The 23,684-nt window shown below is 52.1% G+C and overlaps 2 protein-coding genes across 6 annotated transcripts in view; one reads left to right on the plus strand and one right to left on the minus strand.

The window, feature by feature from the left end:
• SYTL3 (synaptotagmin like 3) overlaps window positions 1-13,643 on the plus strand; it is a 100,034-nt gene extending 86,391 nt beyond the window's left edge. For all 5 annotated transcript variants that reach the window (XM_088840869.1, XM_055433085.2, XM_088840870.1 and 2 more), the window contains 7 exons: window positions 125-303; window positions 4,690-4,792; window positions 7,560-7,730; window positions 9,730-9,835; window positions 10,852-10,957; window positions 12,083-12,288; window positions 13,283-13,643. In XM_088840869.1, coding sequence (XP_088696995.1) covers window positions 125-303; window positions 4,690-4,792; window positions 7,560-7,730; window positions 9,730-9,835; window positions 10,852-10,957; window positions 12,083-12,288; window positions 13,283-13,392 — 981 coding nt within the window. In that variant the 3' untranslated portion in view covers window positions 13,393-13,643. The remainder of the gene's footprint in view (window positions 1-124; window positions 304-4,689; window positions 4,793-7,559; window positions 7,731-9,729; window positions 9,836-10,851; window positions 10,958-12,082; window positions 12,289-13,282) is intronic.
• A 548-nt stretch (window positions 13,644-14,191) lies between these two features.
• EZR (ezrin) overlaps window positions 14,192-23,684 on the minus strand; it is a 45,448-nt gene continuing 35,955 nt past the window's right edge. The window contains exons 8-14 of the mRNA XM_055433087.2: window positions 21,879-21,975; window positions 18,107-18,270; window positions 17,800-17,930; window positions 16,992-17,152; window positions 16,570-16,662; window positions 15,181-15,420; window positions 14,192-15,091 (exon numbers count right to left, since the gene is read on the minus strand). Of these exons, the coding sequence (XP_055289062.1) occupies window positions 14,927-15,091; window positions 15,181-15,420; window positions 16,570-16,662; window positions 16,992-17,152; window positions 17,800-17,930; window positions 18,107-18,270; window positions 21,879-21,975 (1,051 nt within the window). The 3' untranslated portion in view covers window positions 14,192-14,926. The remainder of the gene's footprint in view (window positions 15,092-15,180; window positions 15,421-16,569; window positions 16,663-16,991; window positions 17,153-17,799; window positions 17,931-18,106; window positions 18,271-21,878; window positions 21,976-23,684) is intronic.

Raw genomic sequence — 23,684 nt, forward strand, 5'->3', positions numbered from 1 at the left:
ATGTGAGTCAGGATGCGTGCTCTGTATGAATTTTGATTTATTTGATATCTTGAAACCAGAACTGCAAAAACACACATTGATTCGCTGTGAAGTAACTTGTTATATCTGTCGTTCTTCCTTTCAGGGAAGTTTAATCAGCATTAACAGCACTTGCACAGAGATGGGCAATTTTGACAATGCTAATGTCACTGGGGAGATAGAATTTGCCATTCGTTACTGCCGCAGAACTCACTCTTTAGAAATATGCATCAGAGCCTGTAAGAACCTTGCCTTTGGGGAGGAAAAGAAGAAAAAGTGCAATCCGTAAGTTTCTTTGTCTAAGTTTTGGCATATGATAATAGCTTTATTGATTCTAAAATGTATATGGAAAAGTGAAAGTCTGAGAATAACCAAGGCAATAGTAAGAACAAAAAGACATGTTAATAATTATTATAAAGCTTAGTAATTCAAACAATGCGTCATGGATGCAAGGACAGACAGGAGGTCAATAGAGCAGAAGCAAAAGTCCAGATACAGATCTTAGGATATATGAGAACATAAATGATCAAGAGGCTATTAATAATCAATGTGGAAAGCATGAAATTCAGTAAATGGTGCTGGAAATTTTGATTTTCCATGCAGGAAAAATAAAATTCTATCCACACAACCCATAAACAGATTAATTTTCTTCCAATTGGTAGATATGAATTGATATAATTATTTTAGCATGCAACTCCCTGATTAATGACAAAGATGAGCAACTTTATACATGCATCCATCACTTGAGGGACACTCCTCTTTTGTGAACTCCCCATCCATATCTTTTGTCCAATTTTCTGTCAAATTTTCATTTGAAAATTTATTTACAGGGGTTTGGCTTTTTAAAAATCCACCTTCAATACAGTTCTCCACTGGTTATGAGTATCTCACATGTCTTCTCCTAGCTATTTACTTGTTTTCTAACATCGTGATAACTTTTCTTGTAGAGAATTTGGTAATGTCCAATTTATCCTTTTTTCCCTTTAAAATGTCTGCCTTTTGAGTTTGTAGGAGAATTCCACCTCAAAATTTTAAATACATTCTTCTCTGTTATCTTCTATTGGAGTTTTTTCAAACTTAGATACTTTCATATTAGAGCTGGAACTGATTTTCTGTGTATGGTTTAAAGCAAGCCCCACATTTTGGTTTTTTCCTTCCCCAACATGGAACATTTTTAGTACCAGTTAGGAGAAAGGAATACTTTGTTGGTCCAATCAAACTCTATTCTGCTCTGAAACCTTCAGTAGCTCCTCAGTGCATTGCTAAAGCACTCTGGCTCTCCATCGCAAATCCCTCCTGTCTTTCTAGTCTTAACTTCTATTATGCCCCTATCTATACCTTCTGATCCAGGAAAATTGGAATAATCATTGTCCCAAAACTACCCCCTGAAACAGGAGAGTATAGCTCATTCAAAGGGAAAGAAGAAAACAACAGAAGCTTTCTCTGAAGAAGAGCTGATGGTGGGTTTACTCAACAAGACTTTCAAGCAACAGTTTTAAGGATGCTCAAAGAACTAAAGAAAGACGTGGAGAAAATTGAAAAAAAAAAAAAAAGATGTATGAACAAAATAGAAATATCAATAAAGAGATAGAAAACCTAAAAAGAAAACAATTCTGGAACTGTGAAAGCTACAAGAATTGAAGGGAAAATTTCACTAGAGGAATTCAAAGGTAGGTATGAGCAGGTGTAAGAAAGAATAGGTGAACTTGAAGACAGGATGATGGAATTCCTGAGTCTGAGGAACAGAAAGAAAAAAGATTAAAGAAAAGCAAACAGAACCTAAAGGACCTTTGGGACACCATGAAGTGAACCGACAAAGGCAACATACGTACCAAAAGGAGACGAGAGAAAGCATGGAGCAGAGGGAAAACGTGAAAAAATAATGGCTAAAAACTTCCCAAATTTGATGAAAGACATAAACATCAGGGAAGCTCTTTGAACTCCAAGGATGATGAACTCAGAGGCCCACACTGAGACACATTATAAGCAAACATTTGAAAGACAGTCTTGAAAGCAGCAAGAAAGAAGTGAATTGTCAGTACTAGGGACTCCCCAGTTAGAATATCAGCAGGCTTCTCATCAGACACTTTGGAGGACAGAAGGCAGTAGGTGCTAAAGAGACAGAAGCAGTGAGTGCTGAAAGGAGGCGAAACACACAGCAAAACTGCCCTTCAGAAGTGAGGCAGAGGTCGCAGCGTTCTCAGCTAAAGGGGAGCTAAGGGAGCACCTTACCCTCTGCCCTGCCCTGCAAGAAATGCTCAAGATGACCCTGGAAGTGAAACGAAAGGACACTAGGCAGTAACTCAACACAAATGAAAACATAAAGACCCGAATCGTGGCAAATAGACTGGCAGTTACAAAAGGTAGCATAATTGTAAACAGTGGGAGGTAATTCCACTTTTGGTTTTTCATGTGACCTCGGACACTACTACCTTTTGAAAGATTATGGGTGTCATTTTGGCTTGTCACACTTGGTCTTTGACATAATTTAAGAGACTAATGCATTTAAAAGAATCATTACTCTCTGTGTTTGGACACGTGAGCTTCCCAGGCAGCACTGGTGATAAAGAACCTGCTTGCCAATGCAGGAGACGTAAGAGACCCAGGTTTGATTATGTTGTTAAGGTTAACATGGTGTGAATTCAATTAGTAATATAACTTTAAGATGTTAAATGCAAAGTTAACATCTTAGTAACTATAAAGAAAATAGCTATAGAAAACCAAAAGAAAACAAGCAAGAAAGGAATTTAAATGTTTCACCACAGAAAATCAGGTAAACACAAAAGAATACGGAGAGCACAAAAGCTGTAAGGCAAAAAAAAAAGCAAATGACAGGTGTAAGTATTAATATTTATCAGTCGACACAGGTTTGATCTCTGGGTTGGGAGGATCCCCTGGAGGAGGAAATGGCAACCCACTCCAATCTTCTTGCCTGGGGAATCCCATGGACAAAGGAGCCTGGTGGGCTACAGACCAAAGGGTCACAAAGAGTCAGACATGACTGAACATGCATGCAAATGCAATTAGTAGTTAATTTAAAGAAAAATGAATTAGACTGTCCAATCAAAACACAGAAACTGGCAGAATGGATAAAAACAGAGAATGTAACTATATACCATCTACAAGAGACTCCCTTGAGATCTAAAGACACAAAGGGAAGATATTCCATACAGATGGTTACCGAGGTGGCTGTACCATTATCAGACAAACAGGCTTTAAGTCTAAAAAGATTACAAGAGATAAAGGACGTTATATATTCGTAAAAGGCTCAGTACAACAAGATGATAAAATGATCCTAAATGTCTGTACATCTAATAACAGATCATCAAGATATAAGAAGCAAAAACTGACAGAATTGAAGAGAGAAATATTGAGTTCATATTGGGTAGTTCAGTTCAGTCGCTCAGTCGTGTCTGACTCTTTGCGACCCCATGAATCGCAGCAAGCCAGGCCTCCCTGTCCATCACCAACTCCCGGAGTCCACCCGAACTCATATCCATCGAGTCGGTGATGCCATCCAGCCATCTCATCCTCTATCGTCCCCTTCTCCTCCTGCCCTCAATCTTTCCCAGCATCAGGGTCTTTTCAAATGAGTCAGTTCTTCACATCAGGTGGTCAAAGTATTGGAGTTTCAGCTTCAGCATCAGTTCTTCCAATGAATACGAAAATGAACTTTTTTGGCTAACTAATAGTTCTACAGTAATGGTTGGACATATCAATACTCCAAATCTCAGTAACAGAACATCCAGACGATGACAAGAAAGGAAATAGAGGACTTAACTAGGTAACGTGGGTGTGTCTTTTATTATAAAGCTTTATGCTGTACAGGTATATTTGATATCTCTTGTTTTCCAATGTGTGAGGTCTCGTAATGATCAGCGATCTGAGTCAGCCAACAGTGAGGTATTGGTGATGAGCCTTGAGTCCTGCTCTGTAAGAAGCGTGACTGAAAGGGAAGCAGAGGCCTGAGGCTGGGGCTCCAGTGGGGACCCCGATCGGGGGAGGGCTCCTGCTCGCTGTTGTTTTTGGAGAGCAGAGCTGGTCTCTAACCCTTCGGGACCTGGGCATGTGGTGTCCCTGCCATCAGTGCCACTGCCGGAAGAGCCCGGAAGGACAGTCTCAGGACCCGAGCGGAGGGGTCAGCCTGGGACGGGGCTCCAGGGGGCGGGCCGCCTCCAGAGCCAGGGAGAGGGGCCCAGGGAGGCCGGTCCTCAGCTTTCAGGATGCAGTGTCCGAGGCCCCGCAGGAAGAGCACTTTGTGTTTCCACGTTTTTTCTTGCTGGTTGGGGAGAAGAGGCAGGCGGAGTGAGGGCAAGCTGGCACAGGCCTCAGGATCCAGGTGGATGAGAAACCTGCCGCCCACCGAGCCCCCAGGGAGCCCCTGCTTCCTGGGACATCACCAGTGACGAGTGATGGAGCGTGACGAGTGATCCAGATCCAAGGACGGGGGCATGAGAGAAGCAGGGGGCTTCGCGCCCCCAGAAACATTCCGGAGGATTATAGCCAGAGACTGTAAACGGGGACTGTGCGCCCAGCACTGTCACTGGGGCAACCCCAGATGCAGCGGGAAGCGGCCTTAAAGAAACCGCTGACTTGCAGTTCTCCTCCTGAACCCTTTGCCTGCCCCACACGCTGGGCTCTCACCCCTGGCTGTCTGCATTTGGCCACCAGGTACATCAAGACCTATCTGCTGCCTGACAGATCATCCCAGGGAAAACGCAAGACCGGCGTGCAGAAGAACACGGTGGAGCCGACCTTTCAGGAGACCTTGAAGGTACTTGCTGGGCAAACGCACCTGGGCTGAGTGTCCCCATCCCGGGCTGGGCTTCTGGGGCCAGAGTCCAGCCAGTGGTTCCTCCAAACTCTTGAGTCAGTTAAATGTAACTGCAGACACGGAAACATTCCGGCAGGGCTCTGTCAATCAGTGGCAAGTGGTAGAAAATAAATTTCAGCCTTTGTACAGACAAAGCGCTGAGTCTGATGGACTGGTGCATGGCTTTGGATTAATGATTTGTGAGACAATGGTGAAAAGGAAATAGGCTGCCTCGCAGTTTCTAAAGGAGAAGGAAATGGCAACCCACTCCAGTACCCTTGCCTGGAAAATCCCATGGACGGAGGAGCCTGGTAGTCTACAGTCCTTGGGACAGCAAAGAGTCGGACACAACTGAGCGACTTCACTTCAGTTTCTGAAATTGGTCTGTTCTGTTGAATTTCTATGACTGTCAGAGAGGTATCGTCAAACCAGGGGCCCTGTAAATGAAACTGCTGAGTTAACAGCTTTGTGAAAGTACTTCTTTGTCATAGTATCTGGCAGACCCACGTCTCTTCTTTTATGAAGCTCTAATATTTTGGCCACTTGATGCAAAGAACCAATTCATTGGAAAAGACCCTGATGCTGGGAAAGATTGAGGGCAGGAGGAGAAGGGGATGACAGAGGATGAGATGGTTGGATGGCGTCACTGAGTCAGTGGACCTGAGTTTGACTAAACTCCAGGAGATAGTGAAGGACAGGGAAGCCTGGCGTGCTGCAGTCCATGGGGTTGAAAGGAGTTGGAACAACAACTAAAAAAATAATTCAGGAAGAATTGTTTAGGTTTCTATTTTCTTTGGCACTGAGAATTGTGACTGGTGGCTTAGGGCAGAGACTAGGGAGGGACCGCCTCCCACTGGGATACAAGGTGGAGAATTTGCAGGTGATGTCTAGTGTAGGTGAGTGTAGATAACAGACAGGCGTGAGAGGTCTTGAGCTGGAAGGACAGCCCAGATGCACAGAGATGTACCCACTGAAGGCTAGTCAGCCCAGGGATTCCATGCATCAAGCCCGAGAAAAGAGAGGACTTTGTTTGCCTTCCTTGGCAAGTAGGGGCATTTGTGAACTCCCAGCCAGGGGCCATCTGGGCAGCTGGCACAGGAGTCCTGCTCGGTACATGAAAATAGTCATTGTTTTCTGTGCCCCTGCTGTGACCAAGTGCTTTATGTACCCTCTGAGCCGTGTGTTGGCATCCTCACTTAGCAATGGGGAAGTTGAAGCTTAGAGAGTCCTTAAAAGTACACCCAGGACCCAGGATGGACCAGCAGTCCTTCACAAAATTTACATTCATAAGGACTCCCCAAGGAATTGCTTTTAAAAGCAGATTGTAGAAGGAAATGGCAACCCAATCGATACTCTTGCCTGGAGAATCCCAGGAACAGAGGAGTCTGGCAGGCTACAGTCCATGGGGTTGCAAGAGTCAGACACTTGGCAACTTTGTTTTCATTTGTGATTCAGTAAGTGTGGGTGGGGCCTGAGGTGCTACTGGTCTGGGACACTCCTCCAGTAGCAAATCACTGACCCTGGTCTTCACGTGGCTTTGCTTACGTAACAGAATTTTGAAAAGCTCTTTGCTACCTCACACATTATGAGCTTACATAAAAAATTACTCATCACAGGTTTAAGGTGTTTTGTACTGAACAGAGGCAGACAAATATCTCATATATTATAAAATGAGACAAAGATGAGGATTGAGTATAGTTTAGATAAATATTATATACTTTGATTTTTAAAGTTTTCACTACCTTAGTTAAAGGGCACCCAGAATCTCAACTCAATGTACAATGTTTTTCCCAGTATATTGTGAGTATCTTGGTTATCCTATAAAGCTTCCCAGATACATTGAGAAGAACCGATCTTTATTCTAAATGTAGAACATCCCAACATGGACCCAGCTTTAGGCTTTCATAGAAATTATACGTAAGATGGAAAAGACGGGCCGATGAAGAAGCCGAGCAATCATGAACAGTGTGTCGGAAACCAGGATTTCAGACCCCTTAGTTCAGCTCCCTGGAGGTCACATCCCTGGGGCAGGGGGCAGGAGTATGATCCCGGGTTTCACCAGTTTTGAGGAACGTGCGTGTGAAAGTTGAGGATCTGAAAACCAACCCTCAGTTTTCTAGGCACAGCACTCCTTGGGGAGGCTTCCTGCACTTCACGGGGTGCGGGCGCTCCCCTGGAAGACCACTCAGTGGGGGGCCGGGGAAGGGCGAACCGTGACACTCGATCTGAGTGACAGTGGCTGTGACCTTAACCCTCATTCTCTGGGGTCGGCGACACTGGTACCTCGTGGAGACTAACAGTCTGGGGTCTGCCAGCCCAGCCTCCTGGGCCTTGCCGGCAATGGAAAGCAGGTCTGTCTGCACTGTGGCCTCAGTCAGCCAAAGGGAGTCATCCTGTTTTGTCAGGAAGGGGCCACCAGTCAGGGAGCCCCTGAAGAGCAGCACAGGGTCAAGGAGGGCCGCCCAGCGTGCAGAGCTGCCCCGAGGCGGGCAGACCCGGGGGACCGAAAGCTTTGTTCCCCGAAGCACCTGGCTCTGAGAGGGCGAAGACGCTGCGTGGTGGACTGTTGCTCTGGACTGCACTCGCGGGGTTTGTAGCCATGAAGAAAATAACCAGATTAATTAAGAGTTTAAAGATAGAGTATGGAACGAGGGGCAGTGTTGGAAACAGATGAAAAATTGTCCGGGAGCTGTGAGCCCAGGCTCACCATCTCTTTCTGCCTCCACAGTACCAGGTGGAGCTGACCCAGCTGGCCAGCCGGCAGCTGCAAGTGTCCGTGTGGCACCTGGGTGTGCTCACCCGGAGGGTGTTTCTTGGAGAAGTGATCATCCCTCTCGCCACGTGGGACTTCGAAGATAGAGAATCACAGTCCTTCCGCTGGTATCCGCTCCGGGCCAAGGTGAGCTCAAAGGCCTCCCTGGTGGCTCAGATGGTAAAGAATCTGCCTGCGATGCAGGAGATGCAGGTTCGATCCCTGGGTCGGGAAGATCCCCTGGAGAAGGGCATGGCAACCCACTCCAGTTCTTGCCTGGAGAATCCCATGAACAGAGGAGCCTGGTGGGCTACAGTCCGTGGGGTTCAGACACAACTGAACAACTAAGCACAGCCCCCACCCCCAGCATGAGAACCAAACTGACTTGTCTAAGGGATCCAGAAGAGAATCCCAGAAGATCCCTGGGACCCGGGCCCCCTGCCTGCCTGTGACCCTGCAGTGGGAGCTTCAGCCCGGCTCCCTGGTTGGGGGGTGGGCGGGGGTCTCACCTGCTCAGCTGTGTTCATGGTCCCAAATAGCCCCACCCTCAGTGGGGTCCAGACACCAGCACAGATCAGGCTGGGGGTTCAGGTCTTGGTGGCTGCCTCGTGGGTCCACACGCTTCCCAGGTTTCACGGTCACCTGGTGTCAGCTGAGGAGGCTTGACCTTCTCGAGCTAAAGTCCCCCCCCAGACCTGTGGGGTTGTCATGTGCTGTGCCTCCACCCCCAACCAAACAGCAAGAGGTGAGAATGGCCGGACCCCGTGTTCTCAGGAAGGCTGGCAGGGGTCCCACGTCAGCTAGGCCGGGAGGGTGGGCCAGGCTGGTGAGAGGCCAGGGAGAAAGGGCTGCGTTTCCTGAGGCGGCTGCTTTGCCCATGTTTCTGTGCCAAGGTCGCGGACAGTGAGAGAGCACTGATGAGGGGATGTGGGCTCTGTCTCCTCCTAAGAGGTGTCAGCAGGGTGTGGGCCACGTGAGAGTCTGGCGGGGCTTTTACGAGAGCTGGGCCAGGCCCAGGCGCCTTTGTCCGTTTTCCCCTCCAGAGGCCCCGGGGCTGTTTTTCAGGATGCTTCTGCTTAGAAGTGGGCTTCCCTGGTGGCTCAGATGGTAAAAAAAAAAAAAAAAAAAAACACCTGCCTGCAATGCAGGAGACCCAGGTTCGATCTCTAGGTCAGGAAGATTCCCCCAGAGAAGGGAATGGCAACCCACTCCAGTGTTCTTGCCTGGAGAATTCCAGGGACAGAGGAGCCTGGAGGGCTATAGTCCATGGGGTTACAGAGAGTTGGACAGGATCGAGTGACTAATGCTCACCTCTGCTTAGAAGCAGCTCTGGTTTCTGGCCTCTACGGTGTTAAGCCCAGGCCTGGCAGGGTCCCACCATCCCTCCCATCTCTTTTCTCTTATGGAGTCTGCACAACTCCTCCTCCCCCCCACTCCCCTCCAGTGCCCTGTGCTTGCTCTTCTCAGAACCTCAGTTTATCCTCAGGCCTCCTCTGGGAATCTCTAAGGTCAGCCCAAGACGGCGCTTACATCCCTGCTCCTCCGTGAAGCCTCTCCTGATTTTCCCTGCCAGATGTGGTCTGTGTCCCCCATCCCCGCCCCGCGCCACCAGCTCCCTGTTGAGGGGCCCGTCCTGTCTTCTTCCCCCCGGGATCTTATTCAGGTTAAGGCAGGCCGCTGCCAAGGATGGTCATCTCTTTGATAAGCAGGCGAGGAGCCGAGATCCCCAGACTGAGAGGCGTCCCTCCTAATCCCAGCTGATAGTGACTCTCCATGCTGGATCGGGGAGGGGGTCTGCTCACAGGCCCACCCTTTCGGCCCTGCCAGGAGGGAACCATGGGGTCATCGCAGATTTCTGGAAGCTGAGGGTGGAGGCTGGTCCCTGCTGGGGGGCCAGAATGAATCTGGATGCTTCCATTCCCCTCCCCAAACCTTTCCACTCACTCATTTGCCAGGTGGGAGGCTGGTGCACCTCCTGCCCCCATTCCTGGGCTCTCCCAGGCCTGCAGAGGCTTTGCCAGGATGGGGTAGGCAGGGGGAGGTTGGAAGGGGACACTTATGGTCAGTGCTGAGACAATGAGAGGAGTCCAGAAGGTTCTGGGGGCTGGGGAGTCCCTGCCTCTGAGCTCTGTCTCATATCCCGCAGGCAGAGAAATCCGAAGACAGCCTTCCCACCAATAACGGAGAACTCGCAGTCCGGGCCAAGCTGGTCCTCCCTGCAGGGCCCAGAGAGCTCCAGGAGGCTCCAGAAGGTGGGTGGTCTCCTGCCTGCAAGCATCTGTCCTTCGCTGTCACTGTTCCTGAGCCTGGGGCAGCAGACGGCCTGAGAGGCTGCAGCCTTTCCTTTCTGCTGCCCCCTGAGCCTGTGTTCCAGGAACACCCACCAAACCCGTGAAGCCCGGCCTGCTTCTCTGGACCCTCGACTTAGGAGGGAAATCAGTGACCAAAATCAGGCGTGAGATGCCCACTCAACGGGCTCTTACGCCTCCTGCCTGGGGGCTTCCTCCCAGGCGGCCGGCTCGCACGCTTTCTCGCCAGAGAAACAGTCTGGCCGTGGCCCTCTGTGGACTGACAGCTACATTAACATCCAGTTCGCCTCCAGCTCCAGGCTGAAGTGCCTGCCAGGCTCCCAGTGACCGGCTCCCTGCTCGCAGGCCACGTGGGCAGTGGCTGCTCGGAAAGGAGGAGGGTTCAAGGTCCTCTGCTTCACGAGGTGGAACTGACTCAGATAACAGGGGCACAGGAAAGCAGTGAGGTGGAGGGCGAAGACTGGGGAGGAAGCAGCTCCGCGTCACCAGCAGTGTTGTTTTCAGCCACTAAGCCCCACGACCCCGTGGACTGGAGCACACCAGGCTTCCCTGTTAGTGATCTCCTCTTTGACAGAAGAGGGAATTCTACTGCCCACGCTTGCAGGGCCCCAAGCAAACCAGTAGCTCACACCATGTGGTCATCGCAGCCCCCGGACAGAGGTCTCTTCTTCCCCAGCCCACTGGCTACAATTGGCCAAAGCTCCTGCCTCCTTCTCTCCTTGGCTCTTCATGCCTCTTGGCAGCTGCCGGGTGCCTGGGTTTTGAATCCTTCTGATGATGCAGTGGGCAGCATGTGAGCAGGGCCAGAGAGGCCACACGTGGTGGACGTGGTCCTCTGCTCTCTCACGCTGGGGACCTGGGGGCTATTAACACATCCTCTGGTTAAGCTGCCAGTTTGAGGGGATGGTCTTGCATGCTGTAGAAGTCGGGTTGATGGTAAATGCCAGCTTTCCTTCCAGGGACAGGAGACGAGCCATCACAGAACGGTCAGCTCTGTTTGGTGGTGCTGGGAGCCAAGAATCTACCTGTGCGGTCAGATGGCACCTTAAATTCATTTGTTAAGGGGTAGGTATAATCAATCATTATTTATTGATGACCATTACACATACAGGCAGGGCTTCCCTGGTGGCTCAGATGGTTAAGAATCTGCCTGCAATGCAGGAGACCCAGGTGCAATCCCTGGGTTGGGAAGTTCCCCTGGAGAAGGGAACGGCTGGCTACCCACTCCAGTATTCTTGCCTGGAGAATCCCATAAACAGAGGAGCCTGGTGGGCTACAGTCCACGGGGTTGCAAAGAGTCGGACACACTTTGGCTTTCATTACACATGTGGCATCGTCCCTGTAAGGGGACACCAAAACTGTAAACCTCTTTAAACTTATCTTAGTTTTCCTATGAAAACCCAACATAATGTGTGTTAAAGACTAGTTTCCAAGAATTCGTGGCACTCAGGCATGCTGAAGCTAGAGTTGGAGTACATTTTAAACTAAACCCAAATCTTATCAGCCCTTACTGTGACACCGGTGACGCACTGGTGACTAAGGGGAACATGGAGAAAGCAGTACGGTTAGTAAATGTTAATTTAGCTTAACACTGACATCTCCTCTTGGATTAGCAGTAAGATGGGATGACTGTCTCATTCACTATGGGTTTAACAGTATCTCCAAAAGTGAAGCAAACACTGTGAATAATTACATAGAATTGCTAAAGCCCCAGTCAGTGATATAATGGAAAAATGACGGCTTACCTTGTCCAGGCTAGTGTCCTAAGCCTGCCACTTATCTGCACGGCCTTGAGCAAGCGACTGACTTAGCCCTCCTGGATTTCTTTTGTCTGAGAACAGGGTTAGAAGAGAGAATGTGTGTATAGAGTGCTGCTCCCTGGGTCGCAGGCCTGACGAGCCTGGTGGTGGTCACACCAAGGAGGCAGATTAAGACTAGGGCCACGCGGCCTAGAATCCCAAAGCACCCTTAATCCTTGGAGCAGAATTCGACCCTGAAAGTTGGAACATCCTAGTGAGAGATCACAGAGCCAGATCTCAAAATTCCCATGCTCGCTTACGATTTGTGTTCTGCGGTGGGTCTATGAGCACTTTCTGAGCACTTGGTCTCACCAAGGAGCAAGTACCAACAGGGAGTGGGGGCGTGCGGCGGGCAGAGCTTACGGGGTTTTGAATCTGTTTCCCTGTGCAGCTGTCTCACTCTGCCAGACCAGCAGAGGTTGAGACTCAAGTCCCCTGTCCTGAAGAAGCAAGCCTGTCCCCAGTGGAAGCATTCCTTCGTTTTCAAAGGCGTCACCCCTGCACAGCTGAGGCAGTCCAGCCTAGAACTGACCGTCTGGGACCAGGCCGCCTTCGGGATCAATGACCGCTTCCTGGGAGGTGCCAGGCTTGGTTCCAGTAAGTCTGTCTGATCTTTAGTTACCGTCCTAACGTTCATACCATTAGAAAGAAAAACAGTGTTTCCATGGTGGCAGGTAACTTAACTAGCTTTGAAACTGCCTGGTGGGTTAGTCACTAAGTCCTGTCTGACTCTTGCGACCCCATGGACTGCAGCCTGCCAGGCTCCTCTGTCCATTGGCTTCTCCAGGCAAGAATACTGGAGCGGGTTGCCATTTCCTTGCCCACCATAAATGGCAGTTAGTCTAGTTTTTACAACTGAGCGATAATACAGCAAAGTATTTCAATGATTTAAATCGGATTTAGATCTGCTAAAGAAACAAAAAGTTACAGGTCTCAAAATGGGCTGGGTACAGCCTTTGCTTTTGTTTCTGGTGCCAATCATGAAAGGATTATTTTCTTAAAGGAGAATATCTTCTTAACCCAAACAAATGGCGATTCAGAAACGATCTCATTAAGAGGGACTAGAGGGTGATGCTTTGCAGTCTCACTCAGCGAGTGCTGCTGGCTTTTCCTGGGGCAGTGAGGTTCCCAAAACACTCCCAGGGCCTCTGAGACCACTGGGGAGAAACCAGACTCACGGTTCGATTAGTCCTAAAAGGAACCCTGTCCATGGCACTGTCTTCTCACGGAGGGCAACTCCTCTCCGCAAGCTAGCCTGGCCCTCCGCCCATCTGCAGCCATGGTGCTGTATTAAGACCTTCGACCCCCTTCTGGAAGAAAGAACCCAAAGCTGTCCTCTCCTCACTTCCACGCTGCAGGGAAGAAGCCCCAGGCTTTTGGAGGCCTCTCGGCCCCTGGGGAGGACACCTGAACATGTCCACACCTGCTGTTATGGGTGGGTCCTCTCCCTCCCTTACTGGCGGGGCACGTTTTCATCTGGTCTGAAGTTGCAGAGAAAAAGTACTTTCCACTTTGCTGAGAAGGTGGGCACCCCCCAGCCACCATCACCAACCTGTAGCCCCATCACTAACCTGTCCCTTTGCTTACACAGAGGAGGACCTGCCGGGCGGCACACACACAAGCTCACAGACAACGCTCCAGTGGCAGAAAGTTCTTTCCAGCCCCAACCTATGGACAGACATGACCCTCACCCTGCACTGACTGCTGTTCACATGCTGCGGGCCTGGGTGTGGGCACGTGCCGGGCGGGGGTCCCTCAGGAGTGTGAACCTGCCCGTCTGTAGCCAGCTCACCACTGAGGTGTTCTTCCAGACCCTTCTGTGTGTATTTAAGTTAAACAGATCAATCATCAATGTATATCTGTTCCTGAGTCTCAAGTTGGTTGTCTGCTTTGAGAGATGTACAAAATGACCAGATTTCAATAAATGTTCACCAGGTACCCTGGTCCCCCTGCCCTTAGCAAACAGTGAAATTACGTCTTTCAAAGAGGAAAGAACATGGTGAATATTTAATTCCTCCCCCCTTGGCTGTGGAAAACTGTTTCCGGAGGCGGTCAGCTGACCCCATGGGAGTCATTTCAGTAAGGTAAGGGTCACCCGAGGGATGTCGGCCTCTCAGCGCAGCTGCCAGGCCGTGCAGATGGCGGGATGGAGAAAGGACAGAACGGTGTTTGGACGGGAAGGCCAGGAATGAGCGGACAGCTACCGGCTCTTCATGGACGTGCTCGTGAACGGGAAGAGGTCAGAGCAGGTTCTGCTTGTGGAAGGACCTGTCCAGGTCAGAAGGGCCCTCACAGCTGGTGTCTGAATTACCAGAACAGCCTGTGTGTCTTTTGCAAATAAGCAGCTCTGATAGAAAATTCAAATTTGCTCAGTCAATTACACACACAAAGAACACTAAAAGCAAGACCAAAAAAAAAGAAGTCATTTCCCAGATGTGAAGACGGCAGTGGACCAGCCTCCTCACTGCCCTCAGGTCATGTCAGATTCAGGGCCATGGTGTTTAATATGGAATTCTTTTATTATTCTGTAAAAGGTAACAAAATATACAGAATGAAACTTTCCCTTTTTTAAACTAATGTTACAAACCCACGTTATCGCTTACATATAAATACTATACTCTATAGCTGATCATTATTTAGGTGTGTGAGTCCAACAGTGTAGCCCTCTACCTGTTAAGCAAAAAAAAAAAAATAGAATTATCCAGAGTACAGTATCCAGCATTGTTTATCCTGAGGGATCGAATGATCACAGGATTTCGTCAACTGAACTGAAGGCCTGGAGGAAGGAAATGGTGTGGTAAGGGAGTGCATCAAACTTTTCACCCTTCAAGAAACATATACAGAGGTGGAAATCCTTCATAGAAATCAAGAAGAAAATCAATTTTGGCTAATTTCAGATAGAAAAAAAGTATGGCACAGAATATAAGCCACGGTGTGGTTTTAATTATACTGAATCTCGTATCACACATGCCAGCATGGAGGAGTTAGTTATTTCAGACTTTACAGGCATCTTTCCTTAACTGATTTCGTCCTGCTCCAAGCAAAAAAAAAAACAGGAAGTGATTCAATAAAAATAAAAATGAGAATCAGGCCTGTTTGGCACTATGATACAATTGGGAAAAATAAACCAGGGAAACTGCCGCCGGTCCCACTGAGGCGAACCGCTCTTTCGGTGAAGGACCCGGAGCGGGGAGAGGCCGGGGGCGGAGGGCCGGGGCGGGCGGGCGGCCGCCGCTCACATGGCCTCGAACTCGTCGATGCGCTGCTTGGTGTTGCCTTGCCGGATCTGCCGCAGCGTCTTGTACTTGTCCCGGCCTTGCCGCATGTTCTCGTTGTGGATGATGTCGTTGTGGGTCCGCTTGTTCTCGTCTCTGGCCTGGGACAGCTCACTGGTCAGGGTCTGCAACGGGAAGGGGCCCGCGGTCAGCTCGAGGGGCCCGTGGCGGCCCGGGCGCCCCTCCGCCCCGCCCCGCGGCGTCCCCGCCTCACCAGCAGCTGCCGCTGCACGCGCTCATTCTTCTCGGCCTCGGTGATGCGCTTCTCCTCGTTGCGGTCGTCCAGGATGCCCTCGCTGCACAGCTCGGCGCTCAGCTCCGTGCCCTCCTCCTGCGGGCCCTCCTGCACGTGGTAGTTCACCGGCTCGTACACCGGCGGCGGCGGCGGCGGCGCGGTCATCACCAGGTGCAGCTCCTCCCGCGTCTTCACCAGGTCATCCTGCGCCTCCTTGGCCTTTGGAAGCAGGTTGAGAGGCAGGTGAGAACTTTCACAGAGAACCTCGGGCTTGAATCCTTAAGAACCACCTTTTAACTGAAGGCCCACTGTCAGTGCGGAGCGCGAGAGCCTGTGCCCTCCCTTTCCCCGCCGGCTGGATGCGGCGGGCTGCTGCAGCGCCGGGCGGAGGGCCAGGCTCTGGCTGACCTGGGGGCCGGTCCACCCTCTGTGCAGCCGCCCCCGGGTCAACTGCACCAAGAGAACGCAGACACTTTTCTAAGTACTGTAACTTCTTTACAGTCCCTGTCTATGCTTATTGTATATACTTTGGAAAAAAATATGATGAAGCCCTCCAGCCACTGAAGGGTTTTTGATATTGGATTTTACCTTCCCCCGGTGGCCAGGTGGGCGTTGCTTATCAAGCTCCTCCCTGCCTCTCAGTGCTTGGCTCACACCCTTCCTCACCCCATAATCCTTCTAGCAGCTTCAGGGGGGCAAGGGCAGGGCTGCGCACTGCACCACCAACCTGACCCTGGAGATGTGCTTAGTTTGTACCTGTTTTGTGACCCATTTCTCTCATTTAATACTTGAGCACTTTCTTCAAAAACCCAAGGACCAGAGTCTTCTGGACACGACTCAGGTTGAGGGATGGGGGTGACGCAGAGCAGGGGAGGGGGCCACCGCAGGTGAGGAAAGGCTGGTGATAGGGGAGGAGCCCTACAGCCTGGCAGAAGTCTACCCTCCGAACTAGATGGCAGCTCCCCCAGGAACAGTGTAATCTGGGGTGGCAGGAGGGATGTGGTTCTATTACAGCCAACCAACCAACTAAACCTCTTGAGGGGGGAGGGGTGGGGCGCAGCACAAGCCAGGTGGTGCTCGTCCTGGCTCTGCAATGGGGAACCGAGCCTCAGAGGTGAGGCCGCCCACCCATCGCACAGGAAGGAGTAGCCAGAGCTGGACTTGTGGGGACTGGAAACCCCCAGGGTGCAGGTCTTCCCCTGCACCGCAGGGATGCATATTCCGAGCGGCAGAAGGGGACTCTGGCCGTCCTGGGGGCAACCACGTAATCTGACTTAAAACTAGTTCCTGATAGGGCATCCTGAGCCCGGGGGTACTGTCCCCTGCTGACCCCCCCGCCCCATGCCCCCGCCAGCACCCCGCGCTCACCCGGAGCTGCCACTCCTCCACCTCGTTCTCCTTGCGCCGCCGCGCCTCCTCCAGAAGGGCGATCTTGGCAGTGTACTCTGCGAGCTCCGTGGCCTGGGGAAGGAACAGAAGCCCAGATTATTTCCGGAACGGTTTCAGCATGCCACTCGTGAAGGGTCACAAAGTTTGGTAGATGGTGCCCCATCCCTGGCTGGCAGGGTCCATCGCCAGCTGTGTCTGAGGCTGCACCTCACCAGGGCTGCCGTGTCCACTCTCCTCCACCCGAGGCCAACCACCGCGGGGTTCCCTCCCACCGGCCACCTTACACCCTCAGATCACTTTACAGCCCCGCCGTAATGTACAAATGATCATCAGGCAGGTGTCACTCTGCCAGTCCCCAGGGGCAGCCTCCCGTAACTCAGCACGAGGCCAGCGGCTCCTACCAGCTGCTCCTGGCTCTTGATCTGGTCGGCTGCCTGCCTCTCCAGCTCCTCCTTGGCGCGCAGTGCGGCCAGGCGGTCAGCCTCCAGGCGCCCCGCCTCCTCCTGGGCCCGCTTCCTCTCCTCCTCCAACTTCAGCGCTCTCTGGATCTGGTCAGAGAGCTCTAGAGAGAGAGCGCAGAACCAGAGCCGCTCGAGGTGCGGTCAGGGACCCCTCAAGTCCTGCCCAGATTTCCCCCTAGGGGACCAGATGGGACCCAGGAAGGAATCCCCTCTATGCTGCGAAGTAGGGGATGGGGTTTGGGGCCACTCCTCCCAAAGACCCTGCGGGGAGCACTGGGCAACTGGTTCCTCAGGGCTCAGAGGAACACATCCCCAGGGTGAGGACACCCCACCCACCCACCCTCTGGGCTGGCTGAACCCTCGACCGGCTGCTCTCATCAAACTCAAGAGATCAGAACCGCTCGCCCAGCTCTCGGCTTAGAAGGTAGGCCGTGCAGCACGGCTCGGGTGAACTCGGCAGAGTGCTCTGCCTCCGCGAACCTCTGCATCCTCATCAGGAACAGGGGGATAATTCAAACCTCACCCCACCAACCCCGGGGAAATTTAAAAGGATTACGTCCAGAAGCATTTGGCACAGAACCCACAGAACTAGCTTCTAAACCAAATAACCACTTTATCGTGTCTCTTTTGCAAGTCTCTACTTTGGGTGTGAGCTTAACGGAGAGGGGTCCCCCTGGGTTGCCTGTGAGCTCACTATCCGACCCTCCCATCACAACCCGAGCCCCTCCTCCCAGGAGGCCCCGCCCACCTTTCTCAGCCTTCCTGGTTTTTTCCTCGTAGTCCTGAAGCCTGAGCATCAGCTCCTCCTTCTCACGCATCATCTGCTCTTTTTCTCTCTCCACGGTTTCTCTCCTCTTCTTCTCGGTTTCTAACTGCTGCCTGTTTCCAGGAGGGGAAGCTAAGCATGGTGTCCACACAGCAGCCTGCTCGTCCCTGCCCCTCACCAGCCCCAGGCCCGTCCAGCCGGCAGGACACTGGTGACAGCACTGACCCCAGGTGCCCCGATGGCTCCCCGCCTCAGGGGGCCCCGCCCCTCCCGTCGCCCCGCCCCTCACCGCTCCAGCTGCTTCTGGTGCTTCTCCTCCCGGGCCTGGGCCTTCATCTGCTGCACCTCAATGGTGTCGGGCTTCCGGCGGCGCATGTACAGCTCATGGTTCCCCATGCAGAGCTGCAGGATCCGCTTGTTGATCCGCAGGCGGGGGGCGTAGAACACGAAGTCCTGCGGGACAGAGCGGGGCGGACTCTTGATTCGGGGACTCCGGGCCTCTGGCTTGCTTCTCCCAAACCCGACCCCACCCAGTTCTAGATTCCTCGTGTAAAAGGCACGAGAGAGGGAAAGCCGCTGACCCCAGCGGGGGTGAGGCGGTGGGGACGGGTGTCCTCGGTGCCAGGGGGCGAGCATCCTCCAGGACAAGCAGAGGGACACACCGGAACCCCACGGCTGGACCAGCGGCTGACCTCCTCCTCTGACCTCTCCAGACCCCAGTGGCCCCCATCCCCGATTCTTGCCTGGACAACTTCTCCTATTTGAGTTTCCGTCTCCACCTCAACCTTTCACTTCCCGGCACTGCCAGAGCCAGGCAGCTCCAGGACCCTGTACCAATAGCCTGGCGCACGTGAAGGCCTTTGGGCTGAGCCCCCTTCCCCTCAGCTGCACTCTCACCCGGAGCAGGCCTCCACGGTCCCCCTCCTCGGCCTGTCGTGTCCAATCCCACACGCCAGCGGCCACAGCACCCCCAGCTCGCTTCTCCTCCACCATGGCTGTCACTTCAGTGCCCACTGCAGCTGATGGGAGACATCGGCCACGGGGGCTGCCAGCACCTCACCCTGCTGGCCTGTCCTGCTATCTTCCACCCTGAGACAGCCTCTTGGAGCGCTGGGCCATGTTTGCTCACCTCTACCTTGCCAGGACCAAACCCATGCTCTGTGTTTACGGGTGTCCAGTGAACACCTATTTGCCAGGCGACAGTTCATGCGGCCCTGCCGTGTCTGACCCCATGACCCTGGGCAAGTCCCTCCACCGCTCGGAAAGCCTCATTGTCTTCAGCTGTACAATCAGCAGCTTTGTTGTCAGGACTGAGTCACAAAATATTCCCGGGGAATGGGAAAGGCGTCTGGGACAGTGAAAGCTGGCTGATACAAGAAACGCCTGGCTCAGACTTCGGGCTGCCTTACAACACCGCTACTGGAAAGCCTTCTTGAAAACAACAGAAATCACAGCGACTCTGGGACCGCATGGGTCTGGGACACAGAGTCTTCTTTCTTGGCTCCTGGTCACCAGTGTGACTAACAGAGGTGACAGAGGGACAGTGTGGTTTAGAAATTCTGCCTAAAAGTTAAAGTTATCTGCTTCTTCTTCCTGCTTTCTTTGCTCCTGGGAACCACAGCACCCTCTGCTTCCAGACGCCGAGACTGGAACAGGGGCGGGTGGTCTGAAATAAGGGACCAGTGCTGCACGTCCCCAGGACTCCTGAAGCCTACAGGAGCCTGCCAGGCAAGCTGGTCGACATGCCCAGGAAGGACCTCCTTAGGACTCGGTCTCTCCACCTGTCCCCAAACGCTGGGGAGGGACTGGTGGCAAGTCCCAGAGCCCACGGACTTCCTGGACAGGGTTCTCCTTGGGGTTTCACATGCTTGTTATTAAGTCATCGGGTTTCCCAAGGAGCAGGGAGAAACAGGTATTCATATTACCCACCTTTCTCCTGTTACACAGGGGAAAGCCACCTCTCCTGACTGCACAGCCGTGCTACCCAGATGGGCCCTGGCTGTGGTTCCCAAGTATTTGCAAAGAAACTAATGAAAAATGTCACTTAAAGAAAAAAAAAAATCTAGGGTCAGAACTGCAGGTGACATTCCCCGGAGCATACAGCTGCCCGGACGCAGGGCCTGTGGGTGCTGGGGATGGCGAGATGCGTGGGAGGCAAGGGAATGCCTTGCGCTGCCTTTGAGGGTGGCCAGTTTCTGACTTCAAGTTAAAAACTAAAGGCTAATATTCAGAGATTTCTAAATCCACGTGTCCAGCCCAGGCCTCCTCATGCAACTTGGGGCAGGCTGTCTAACTCTGGCAGAGAACGAGATCCTCAAAACGGAAACCAGGAAAGCTCAAGGAAAGTGAATCCAAGGCCCCAAAGAAGCAGGTGAGCCTCTGGGCTGCCCCTGCTTAGATCGGCTGGGCAGGACCTGCTGTCAAGGGCAGGTCTCCACCCTTCTGCTTTTTCCGTGGGCACGAACCAGAGGCCCTTTTCCAAGGGGAGCCAGCTGTCTGAGCCCAAAGCAGGGCCACCCTTGTGTCAGGGCTTTGACCATTCATGACCAGAAGGTCCCAACACAGGGGTCAACACGTGGCCCCAGATTGCTGCATCTGAGCCGCCGGCCGGGAGGAGGAGCTGCCTGGCCAGGGCGTGGGGCTGGGGCTCAGCCCTCCACATGGGCTCAGGGATCCCTCCCCGTGTAGTAAGGTGACCTTTGGGGTTCCTTTTCTAAGTAAAAGTGTAAACTTGGAAATTCTCCACCACCCCAGGCACAAAGCCTGAGACTAGGCAAAGCAGCCCTGGGAGGTCTGGGGGCCTCAGGGACTCACTCGTTCCTCCAAACCAGACCTTTACTCCACCATGCCACAAGGTGCCTGAGCGGAGACCACCTCCTCCATGAGCCCCCAGCCCTGAACCCAGCCATCTGAAGCCGCTGGCCACCCCCCACCTCTTGTCTCCATCCGGATTTGTGCAACTAGGCTGTTAACTCCACTGCCAGAGGGCACGTCCCTCATTTCCGTCTCATCTCTCCGTGGGCGTCTATACTTCACGGGGCGGGACCCGCCCTGCTCCGCTGTGCCCACCATCCTCGAGTCACACCTGACACGCGGCACGCGACCTGCAAAGGCTTCTCCCTTTTTTCCCCTTTAAGTGACGGCTTCACATAAAACCAGATTATGGTAAAAGTACACTCGGTTAATTCAACCCAGTGCATTACAATTGCCTATGCTTGGGAGTTTATGATTATATCCTTCCAGCTTTGCAAAAGCTAAACTTAAATCCAATTTGAAAGCACATGCAACTTAATTCTTCAACGGTCTACGTAGAATTCCTGCTTCTGTCCGTGAACTTCTTAAAAAAGGCTCTGAACACTCAGTAGCGTCTCAGGTGCAGCCTGTAACGGGTCGCAGGCTCTCCTCGCCGCCCCAGGTCAGTGCCCACATCACACGGGTACACCATGAGCCTCGGTTCGTGGTGCTGCATATTAATGCGACCTGTAACCATGGTGCCTGAGAGTCTGTATCAAATGCTTGTTTCATTTGTAACAACTGTTCAACTACCCATGGAGGAGGAGTCAAGAGTCTGCAAACAGCAGGAGTACTGAAACTGTCTCTCAATAAGGACAATACTTGACCCCATGGTGTTCAGACCTCTGTTTTCCCCTTAGGACTAACCCCCATGGGAGGAACAGCTGGACAGCAATGCCACACGCTGTCCCCTGAGCATTAGCTATCAGCAAGCGAGGCCAAGTCCAGGAGGGTTCCCAGACGTGTCTCCCAGCCTAACACTGTTAACTATGGAACCAAAATTATCCAACACACGAAGTCCTTTTCCGAACTGTAATTTTGGTAAAATTCACAACAGGCTCTAAGAAGCGTAAGAGAATTCCTTCGAGCAGCAGTTTTTTTAAGAACAGACTTCCAAGTAGAAGAGAAACTCCTCCCCTCTGCCCACCCGCCCCTCCACAGGTGGTTCTGAAAGCACTGGCTCCCTGTCACACACAGAGATCTGTTATCTTGGAGATGCATTTGGCTGCCAGAATGAAAAACAGAAACGGCAACTGAAGTGGACTTACGGGAGCCTTCTTGTCAATGGGCTTGATGACAAACTTCTTGTCATTGAAAGAGATGTTCCTGATTTCGCTCCATGGGAAGCCAATTTTTGGGGTCAACCTAAGGTCCAAAAAAAAGGTGGGAGAAGTTAGATGCGTACTTGGATTGGCTAAGAAAGGTTTGCAAACCCATTCTTAATTGTTTTTAGTTCAATTACAAAAAGCATAAAGCGAGTCCAAGAATTACAACGTGTAATATCCATCACAGCCAAGACCGCTGCCACCTGTGCTGGGCGAGCTACCAGGTGGGGGTCAGTGAGCATCAAGCTCTACGAGGCCCGGATAACGCTCCTATTTAACACGTCTGTCTTTCTCAGTGACTGCGGCCAGCCTCCTGGCTTGTAATCTTGAGGTCAACTTGGATGCCTAACCAGGCACATCCTTCCATCCTTTGAAACCTCTCTTAACAACCATCCTTTGCAATTCATTCCCACATCACCACCCTGACACCTGTCACGCGCCGGCAGCCTAATCAAGTCCCTTGTCGCCAGAACCCCACTTCCTGTCTGCCTGTCTGATGAATGTCCCTTTCGGTCACTCCATTCCTTTCCTCAAAAATGCCAACACAGCCCTCACCCCACCTGGTTTCTACAGATGAAGCCCACAGTCCTTAACTCAGTATCCGAGGGCCTTCTAACCGAGCCCCAGCAGCTGGGTTAAGCCCATCCTATCCACACAGGGTTCACTGCCTGCCACCCCCTGCCTGGAAGGGTCTCCACCCCCACCCCCACCAGTCCCGGACCTGCAGCTCAGGCCGGCTCATTCTCCCTCTTTCGACAGCCCTTTTCCTCTCCAGGTGCCGTCCCTTCTGCTACACAAACTATTCTTGTATGATTCACATTAGTTACTGCATTCTTGCTGAGCTCTCTGAAAACCAGGCAGGTACACATCTGATGGCCAAGAGCATGTCCTGTTTTCCCATACACGCTCTACCCAGAGCAGCTGCTCACCAACGGAGAAGGAACGGGCTCGGCATGGTTTCCTTGCCGATTGTGTCTGGGTGGTCACTTCATCGCTGCGAGTGGGGGTGTTCAAGCCGCCTGTCACTGTATAGATGTTTCTCCCTTCAGAACCCGTCTGCCTTCGGGTGCTCTGATGCTGGGTGCTCTTGCACGTACAATTGTTACACCTTGGTGAGCTGAGCGCTTGCTGCGGATCCACTCCTCTGGTTCTCATTTGCACTGATGCACATCCTCCCAGCTGGCCAGACGCCTTCCTGGACGCGCTCCAGGCCAGCGCTTGGATCACACGCCCTAACGAGAGCCCCACTGCGGTCCTACTCCATCACCACTGGCCGAAACTCTGGGTTTTTAATGAGCATTCCTGGGAAGACTCACTGTATGAATTTAAGACCACATTGCTCCACAAACTTCATAATTTCCACCCTATTCTTTTTTCCTCCTTGGGAGACACAGCCCCACCCAGGGTGGTATGGATGGGAGGGTACCATCCCCCCTCCCCAGAGGGGAAACAAAGCCCCTCCTCTCCTTCTGGGAGGCACCAGGAGCCCTTTTCCGGCTTTTGCCTGAAAAAGAGTCCTCCACCCTATTCTTGCAACACATTTACCTTTCCAGAAGTAAGGACAGATCCTCAAGGCATTTTTCAAAGATGCTGCTGTCAAAAACAGTCCTTGCCGATAAGCCGTAAACCTCCAATTTAGGAAAGAAAAAGGGCGGAGAGGCCTCCACTGCCTACCAGCATATTTAACCAAAAATGGATGGGCAATGTAGGTCCTGCTATGACGACACAAGCCGGGTCAAAGCAGTGGGG

Source organism: Moschus berezovskii, chromosome 10 (assembly GCF_049115385.1).
Source record: "Moschus berezovskii isolate FMDL1 chromosome 10, NW_MosBer_1.0, whole genome shotgun sequence".
Lineage (NCBI taxonomy): Eukaryota > Metazoa > Chordata > Mammalia > Artiodactyla > Moschidae > Moschus > Moschus berezovskii.